Source organism: Cannabis sativa, chromosome 1 (assembly GCF_029168945.1).
Source record: "Cannabis sativa cultivar Pink pepper isolate KNU-18-1 chromosome 1, ASM2916894v1, whole genome shotgun sequence".
NCBI lineage: Eukaryota > Viridiplantae > Streptophyta > Magnoliopsida > Rosales > Cannabaceae > Cannabis > Cannabis sativa.
Genome location: NC_083601.1, coordinates 11,505,433 through 11,514,696, shown reverse-complemented (window position 1 = coordinate 11,514,696; position 9,264 = coordinate 11,505,433). Strand labels below are relative to the sequence as shown.

Below are 9,264 nucleotides of genomic sequence, written 5' to 3'. Positions count from 1 at the left end.
ATAGTACTTATGTGTGTTTTTTGTCTAGAGTTGTAACATTATTTTATCAATATTATTGTTCTTGTACTTTTCAATTTGAGTTGTATTTTGACTTTGGTCTTTCTATTGAAGCACCTATAAATTTCCAACATACCGTAGATGAATTTACGTTATCTGATGGAGCTAATATTTAGCATCATTCTTTAAATTTTTTATATTTTAACTATTATATATAAAGCACCAATTGAGAGTGCTCTAAATATAGATAAATAACATAGAATGTTTTTTAAACATTACAATTCAAATTGCAAAAAAATATCTTTCTAATATTTTTTATTCATAATACATATCAAAAAAGTATATTTATATTATTGTTTTTTTATTTCAAATAATAAAATAGAATAAATGTTTATATTTCTTAATGAATCACTATTCCATTTACCAAAAAAAATTCTATAAAAAAAGTATATGATATTTTTTAAAAAAAATTAAAAGTATGACTGTTAAACTAAAAATATAGCTAACAATAATTTTTTGAATTATGTTTCTTTTTTATAAATAATATTTTAATTAAATATTCTTTTTAATATAAAATAATACTGTATATTGAATAACATCTAAAAAAATTAATTATACCACTCAAAATATATAACTAAAATAAAAATTAAAAATATATTTAAATGCGTAATATTAACTTAATATTTATATATATAGGGAAATTTGATTTTCTATACTTAGAAAATCAAAAAATTTGATTCCTAAACCAATAATTTAAACCCTAAAAAAACTATACCTTTTTTTTTCAAAACCCCAAAAATACCCCCAAACTCTCACAGCATCTCTCTTTCTCTCTCTATCTCGGCCGGTCCCAAGAATCCCACACCCCAGGTCCGATGGTCGGACCATGGGGTCCGATGGGGTCCGACCAATCGGACCCATCGGACCCCAAGGTCCGACCATCGGACCTCTCTCTTCCCCTCTCTCTCTCAAATCGCAGGAAAAAAAAAAATTAAAAGACGGTCGGACCTTGGGGTCCGACCATCGGACCTCTTTCTTCCTCTCTCTCTCAAATCGCAGAAAAAAAAAAATTTAGAAGACGGTCGGACCTTGGGGTCCGATGGGTCCGATTGGTCAAACCCATCGGACCCCAAGGTCCGACCATCAGACCTCTGTCTTCCTCCCTCTCTCAAATCGCAGGAAAAAAAAAAAGTTTCAGAGACGGTCGGACGGGTTGGGGTCGGACTGGGGTTGCTCTTTCGGGTTGGGGTTGGGGTCGGAGGGGTTGGGGTTCGGGTGGTGATCGGCGTTGGGGTCGGAGGGGTTGGGGTTTCGGCGTTGGGGTCGGAGGGGTTGGGGTTCGGGTGTGAGATAGAGGGAGAGAGAGATGATGCAGAGAGAGAGAATATTGTGAGGGGGGTATTTTTGGGGTTTTGAAAAAAAAGAATAGTTTTTTTAGGTTTTAAATTTTTGGTTTAGGGAAAAAAATTTTTGATTTTCTAAGTATAGAAAATCAAATTTCCCTATATATATATTGAAATGGATGTGGTACATATATTTGAGTTGTTACTTTTAGTTTTGAGCTAGATATTTAAATATCTGTAGTAGTTTGTTTAGTTTTCAAATTTTCGCTTAACATTTTTGCCTTATTGCTTCCTTTGCTAATTTTTTGTATGTCTTCTGAGATAGTAATCCCTTCATTGTTTATAGTTTTTTTTTATTCATAATTTGTAGCTTTATTCGAAAGAACTGTACTAAATTTGGTAAAACCTTGACTTTTGTTTTTATTGTTAAGAATATTTATAATTATTATTGGCTAATTAGGATTTTGTCTCTTAAACTTTAGCATGTACTAAATTATGTCTTTTATATTTTTTTGGGTGTTAAAAATTCCCCATAAACTATTGAGATGGTCAAATTTAAGGACTTTTGTCTAATTTCATTCAATTTTACTATTTCAGTGATTGTTTATGTATTAAACCATGCTTCTCAGACTTTGATATCTACTAAATCATGCCCCTCGAATTTTAACATGTACTAAATTATGCTCCTGAACTTTCATCAATATTAGAATTTTTTTACTAAAATTAGATAAAAGTCCTTAAATTCAACAATCTTAATAGTTTAAGAGGTGTTTTAAACGACTTTAAAAATTCAAAGAGCATGATTTAATATATATGAAAATTCAAAGAAAAAAAATCCTACTTATCCATTATTATTTGTTTTATAAGAAACATTTCATAACTCAAATTTAGTATATTAATAAGATGGCAATAAGATACAATTTGGTATAATATTTTTGGAATAAATATCTAAATTAGAAACTCAAATCTTTATATATATATTTTTAAAAAAAATATATACAAATGCCCCCACTACTACAATACAAATCTCATCTAAAGCAGTTGAGCTAAACTAGTGGGTATAACATAAACAATTATTTATATTAATTATAGGAATACTTTGATTCACAAATCTAAAAGATAAGGACTACGACTACTCCATCCATAATAGTATAATGCTTGTATTAAATTGGTGCACAAAATGTGGGTATTTTTAACACTTAATATTCTCAAATAGTATACTTATAATAATGTAAACTATGATTATAATTAATTAGTACATGAAAATAGTGTCCATTATTGTCGCCGATGAAAATGCGAAACATTCTTCCTAATACTCAGTTTTTATTTATTTAATCATATATTAAAATTTCTTTAATTTTATCTTAATAGACAAAAGTTAAAAGTACCCCTCCCTCGCAATCTTCGCCGAATAAAAATCACAAGTGACAAGGCTTACCACCCATGTTCCACTTTATTACAATCCCTTTTCCCATTTTTTACCATTATTATTATAAAAATTAGGATTTTTATCTAATTTTTAATTTGAAGTTTGAAGGATATGATTTGATAAATATTAAAGTTTTGGGAGTATAATTTATTACATAAACAATTATTAAAATAGTAAAATTTAATAAAATTAGATAAAAAATTTTAAATGAAACTCACAAAAAAATACATGATTTTTTACATGTTAAAATTTAAAAGAAAAAATTTAATTACCGTAAAAATTATAAACATATACATTTTTAATTTCTTTTAATTTTTATTAGTTTATTATTTATTTTTCGTTTTTAAATAGTCATACTCATACTCATACATTCGGCATTATTGTCGGTTGGTACAGTAAATTTTACTGCCTTTTCGCTCCGGTCACCGAGCTGTAGCTAAAATCTCCGTTCACCATTCTCAAAAGCTTAATTGGAAAATGGGTTTTGATTCTTTTCACAGGAAAACCCTATTTTAATGCTCTACTTTTTTTGGCACGTTAAAGTTGGTAATGGGTTTCATGGAGTTTCAGGGACCCATGAAATGAAGTGAAACTGTTCCTCCAGCTCAAATAAATAAACCTTATTTCAGCTAAAACCCATTTGAGATTCATCGTTCAACTTCAACATTTCATCTGAGAGCTTTTTCCAATATTAGACGAAGTAAAGTAATAGTACAGCGGTCAAAACTTGCTTATGTTTTATTTTAATGCAGGTACGCTTTATTTTATTTTATTTATTTATTTTCATTTCAAGTGGGTTTGATCTACTTTTGATTACAAATACAATGATGTGATTGAATTGAATAATGGGACCATTTTGATACTAAAGTGTTTGTTTTTTCAAGTCGAGTGAAAATTTAGCAGGATTTTTCTTTGTTTTTTTGGGAAAAAGGACTAAAGTGGGTTAATTTATTACTGTGCTTCATTACACAAATAAAAGGGTTTTATTAGAGGTTGGATAAAATTTCGGTGCTTGAAACAGAGCAGGTTTTAACTTTTGAAACCGACCATTTTGCTTCACATGGGAAAAGCTGGCTCTAGATTAATTGCAAGAAATGAATGAACCTAATATAATACCAATTTATAAAGGTTTTCTTTGTGCGCTATAAATGCTCTTTCAGAAAATACTTAACCCTTCTCCCACTTTCTTGACTAAGTTACCAATCATGAAAATAATGTTTTACCACTTTATTTTTATTTTGTAGTTCTTTATTATAACCGCCTGCTAGGACAACAAAACAATAGATATAATAGGGACTATAGAATTAATGCTCAATAAAGTTAGGTAGGGAGTTTGGAAAAATGGAATATGTTTTAATTACCACTAGAATTGAGAAACGACATAGTGAAATGATCATGTGAGAGAGTTTGAGATTTGTGAGTTGTGACAGGATGAAAGAAAAAAATAATGAAAAGGTTGGTGGGATGTGAATATATCTAATAATAATGATGCACCATTGGGAGAGAGATGGAATCAGCTTTTAATGGGTGGTCTCTTGTTTGGTATGGTATGGTATGGTAGTATGGTAGAATTGTGTGTAACTGTCGTTTCAAATCACGTGACTGTGCTTTTTTGATTTCTATGACATCACCTTTCAACCCCTGTCCTGTTTTTTTGTTATCTTTTTCTTGTGAAAAGAAAATGTTATCTTTCTCTCAGTTTTCTGTCATGTGCATGATTGCCTCAGCTCCCACTGTTAAGCAAAAAAATTCTTTTGTTTTTCTTATTTCATCTTTGTCTCATTGAAGATTGAAGATTTGAGAGGTGTACCCAAGTTTCAGTTTTTCCTAGTTCTTCCAGCCATACAAACTGAGAAGAGGTTAGTATAGAGAAACTATAGAAGAGATCAAATGTTGCAATTATGACTCCACAGTCCATAATTTTTAAAGTAGTTGGTGCTTTGGTTGTTTTATGTTTATAATTTTACTTGAGTTTAGGGATTGCCCACTTGGAATCTGCTTACTTTTTCTTGAGTGACTTTTGTTAAAAAAAAAAAAATTATGTGCCCAACTTTCTATAGATATGGTGGGGATGGGAATAGGATAGAAGTATGGATGTCATGTGGGTTTTAATAAAAGAAATGGGTAAACGTGTCCTTTTGTCTTCTCTATCTGTGGGATTAAGGCAGAGAATTGGATAGGTTTTTTGGGAAAATTTCTTAATGAATTTTATTCATTTGTTTAACGTAGAAAATCTTTGATTCTGTTTGAAATAACCAATAGAACGTTCTCCTATCTCAATGCAGATCTGCAGGTAACTACTGTCTTAACAGTTCACAGATGAAATTCAGTTTGAAGATTTGAGTGTTGAGGACAATGGATCTCAACTACAGAAAGTGTTGGAACAGTCCAAAGGTTGAAAATTCTCTTCATCTGTTCAATTTACATGGATCTGCTATATATATATAATACATATTAGTTAACTAATCCCTTCTGAAGTTTCTGTTTATATCACTGGAATGGATAATTATCTTAACAATTTTATTTGTTTCTGGGGTTGAGCTGTTTTCTCAAGAGAGTTACTTTTTTTTTTTTAAACTGCATTTCAGGGTTCATGGAAGAACACCCTTCTCTTAGCTTACCAAAGCCTTGGTGTGGTATATGGGGACCTAAGCATTTCTCCTCTGTATGTTTACAAGAGCACATTTGCAGAAGACATTCAACACTCAGACACTAACGAAGAGATTTATGGGGTTCTATCTTTTGTTTTCTGGACTCTTACTTTAGTCCCTCTCTGCAAGTATGTCTTTATTGTGCTCCGAGCTGATGATAATGGAGAGGGTAAGTCACTGATTGAGCAACATATTTGTCAGTTCCATTTGTATTTTTCTTCTATTTGTTATGTAACCTCTTATTAATAATGCTCTTTCAGGTGGTACTTTTGCTCTGTATTCACTCTTATGTAGGCATGCAAAAGTGAGTCTTTTACCCAATCGACAAGCTGTTGATGAATCACTTTCTACATATAAACTAGAACACACACCAGAAAGTAAAAACAGTTCAAGGGTGAAAAGTATACTGGAGAAGTACAAGGGCTTGCATACAGCTGTGCTGATTCTGGTTCTTCTTGGTACTTGTATGGTAATTGGAGATGGGCTTCTCACCCCTGCCATTTCAGGTAGATTTCATTTCAATATAATAAATATTTGTTCTCTCTTTATTTAGAACTAATTAATTATGCATGTGCTTCTTTGTAGTTTTCTCAGCAGTTTCTGGCCTTGAATTATCCATGTCTAAGGAGCACCACCAGTGTAAGCTTCTCAGCTTGTACTCTGTTTCATATCTGAATTTGCTATTCTCAGTCAAAACATCCTTGTGGACAGTTATATGAAGACCCAAGATCTGAAAGATATCTGCAAGGTGCTAAAGCAAGAGTAATAGCTTTTTTGGAGTCATATTGTAAATATCATATATATTTTTTAGTAATGAGACTAATCTCAATTCCCTAGAGGAGAAAGGAATGACAGTCGAGATTATTAAGCGAGAGGGGCACATATTTGTTTAGCCTTCAAAGGAACGTTCGTGTAGAAATAGTTATATCATGTGTCTTCAGCAAGTGTGCCATAATTAATGATTCTTATTTTCTAGATTATTTGTGCATTAACTTTAGCAATCAGTATCTGTTTTCAGGAAATATTTATCTTTCATTATGCTTTTGTGTATAGCATAGAAGATTCAATGTAGTTTTAGCTGGCCATCTTTGCTTTCTTAACTTCCGCCCTCTGACTGAATTCCAGATGCTGTGATTCCAATAACTTGCTTCATATTAGTGTGCCTATTTGCACTTCAACATTATGGCACGCACCGAGTTGGATTCTTCTTTGCACCAATTGTGTTGACGTGGCTTCTATGCATCAGCACCCTCGGCTTGTATAATATATTTCGCTGGAATCCACAAGTTTATCAAGCTCTTTCCCCTTACTACATGTTCAAGTTCTTGAAGAAGACAAGGATAAGTGGATGGATGTCTTTAGGTGGAATACTATTGTGCATAACAGGTAAAATAGGAGAGCACTTATGATATTTGGAGTTATTTTCCTTAGGAAAGAAAACAGAGCTCTTTGTATTGTTTGTTTGGCATGTATGATAACTTCTGAATGACCTTTATCAAGATATAATTTTTATGTGTTTATTTACATGCCACTAATGAAGCCGTGTGCTTTTACAGGCTCAGAGGCAATGTTTGCTGATCTTGGACATTTCTCATATACGGCCATTCAGGTAAAATTGAACACCGTCATGACAGTTTTTTATCATGTTTTAAATACATTTTCAGTGGATGTTTAATCTAACAAGGGGATTCCAACTCCTGCTGCAGATTGCTTTCACTTTTCTGGTTTATCCAGCACTTATTTTGGCATACATGGGCCAAGCTGCTTACTTATCACATCATCACCACTCCAGTCATAGTATCAGTTTTTATGTCTCAGTTCCTGGTAAGGCTCATTCTTCAATTTTTTATGGAGTACTGTTATATTTGACAAGATGAGATGAATTAAAACTAATGTTTTCGTAGCATTCAATAGTAGATATTAAAGGAAACGAAACTTGAATTCTCGCTACATGATATTTTTTTATTACAAACTTCTGTTGTGAGTAGTGACTAATATATGTACTCATTACGAAAGATGTGATGCTTATAAAGAAAATTTGGATGCAGAATCTGTAAGGTGGCCAGTTCTTGTTGTAGCTATTCTTGCTTCAGTTGTGGGAAGCCAAGCAATCATCAGTGGAACATTTTCTATCATAAACCAAAGCCAGTCGATTGGTTGCTTTCCAAGAGTCAAGGTCATTCACACTTCTGACAAGATTCACGGTCAAATATATATTCCAGAGATCAATTGGATTCTCATGATCCTTTGCATTGCTGTAACCATTGGATTTAGAGACACTAAACACATGGGAAATGCATCAGGTAACTTGTAAATCTTCACTAGGGTCCTACGAGAAACAGTTAAACTTCTTTTCTCAACTCTGACAACTTACCTAACGAGTTTCGATGCTATTGTTCAACTATGATAAGAAAAATATTACTACTCTGGTTTTAAGTTTGTTATCATTATCTTTTTCCAGGGCTGGCAGTGATGACAGTTATGCTAGTGACCACGTGTCTGACTTCTTTGGTGATAATACTTTGTTGGAATAAGCCCCCTATTTTAGCTATTTTGTTCCTTCTTTTTTTCGGCTCCATTGAATTGCTTTACTTCTCAGCTTCTCTCACCAAGTTCACTGAAGGAGCTTGGTTCCCAATCCTTCTTGCCCTTTTCCTCATGACCATCATGTTTGTTTGGCACTACGCCACCATCAAGAAATACGAATACGATCTCCACAACAAGGTCTCTTTGGAATGGCTTCTGGCCTTGGGTCCAAGCCTTGGAATTGCCAGAGTACCTGGAATTGGTCTAGTCTTCACTGATCTCACTTCTGGTATCCCTGCAAACTTCTCCCGCTTTGTCACCAACCTCCCTGCCTTCCATCGCATCCTTGTTTTTGTCTGCGTAAAGTCAGTACCTGTCCCCTTTGTTACTCCGGCCGAGAGGTACCTTGTGGGTCGTGTTGGCCCTGCAGCTCATCGATCCTACAGGTGCATTGTTCGATATGGATACCGGGATGTTCATCAGGACATTGATTCTTTTGAGACCGAGCTTGTGGAAAAGCTTGCAGACTTTATCAGATACGATTGGTGCCAAGCACACCAGGATAACTCGTGTAGTGACGATGATGCCTTCCGTTCTAATGAGTCAAGTGAGTGTAGGTTGGCCGTGATCGGAACAGTAGCATTCTCTGGTGCACCGACTTACGAAATTGAGGAGACTGTTGGGCCAGCTAGTGTCTCAGTTGATTTCCCAACTGTGGAAAGTATCACAGAAGTTATAGAGATGGAAGCAGTTGGTCAAAATGAGAGAAGAGTGAGGTTTGCCATTGATGAGAGTTCAGAAGCAGATGATAGCCGTCGTGAGATCGAAATGCAGCTGCAAGAGGAGCTGGAAGATCTGTACCAAGCTCAACAATCTGGAACTGCATTCATATTGGGACATTCTCATGTTCAGGCAAAGCAAGGTTCATCTGTGTTCAAGAAGCTAGCCATTAACTTTGGCTACAATTTCCTGAGGAGGAATTGCCGGGGTCCAGATGTGGCCCTCAAAGTCCCACCAGTGTCTCTCCTTGAGGTTGGAATGGTTTATATTGTGTAGGCCACATAAAAATATGTAATTAAGTTAGTTTCTTCTTCTTCTTCTTCTTTCTTTATCCTCTTATTGCTATAGAGGGAACTGAAAACGGTTTAGCAGGTATCTATATCTCAATGTCTTAACCCTTACCCAAGAGAAAAAAAAAAAAAAAAAGACAAGAAATTGGAAGATGGTGTCCTGTGTGATGACATTTTAGAATTACCACCAATATACAACCTTTTTGAAACTTTGTTATGCATTGTAGTTAAGTCATAATTAATGACTT

At 33.8% G+C, this 9,264-nt stretch overlaps 1 protein-coding gene across 12 annotated transcripts; it reads left to right on the top strand.

Annotated features, from left to right (window-relative positions):
- The first annotated feature begins 3,150 nt into the window (after positions 1 to 3,150).
- Positions 3,151 to 9,225, top strand: LOC133030892 (potassium transporter 2). Of its 12 annotated transcripts, none has more exons than XM_061103882.1 (11): positions 3,151 to 3,521; positions 4,558 to 4,628; positions 5,055 to 5,163; positions 5,358 to 5,589; positions 5,681 to 5,926; positions 6,006 to 6,059; positions 6,546 to 6,806; positions 6,977 to 7,029; positions 7,127 to 7,244; positions 7,469 to 7,723; positions 7,882 to 9,225. In XM_061103882.1, exons 3-11 carry the CDS (start codon positions 5,125 to 5,127, stop codon positions 9,000 to 9,002), a joined length of 2,379 nt encoding a protein of 792 aa, XP_060959865.1. In that variant the 5' UTR covers positions 3,151 to 3,521; positions 4,558 to 4,628; positions 5,055 to 5,124; the 3' UTR covers positions 9,003 to 9,225. The 12 variants fall into 12 exon arrangements, with proteins under 12 accessions (XP_060959865.1, XP_060959887.1, XP_060959850.1 ...); XM_061103874.1 differs by lacking the exon at positions 3,151 to 3,521 and adding an exon at positions 4,068 to 4,311; XM_061103878.1 differs by lacking the exon at positions 3,151 to 3,521 and adding an exon at positions 4,088 to 4,316.
- Positions 9,226 to 9,264: the final 39 nt, after the last annotated feature.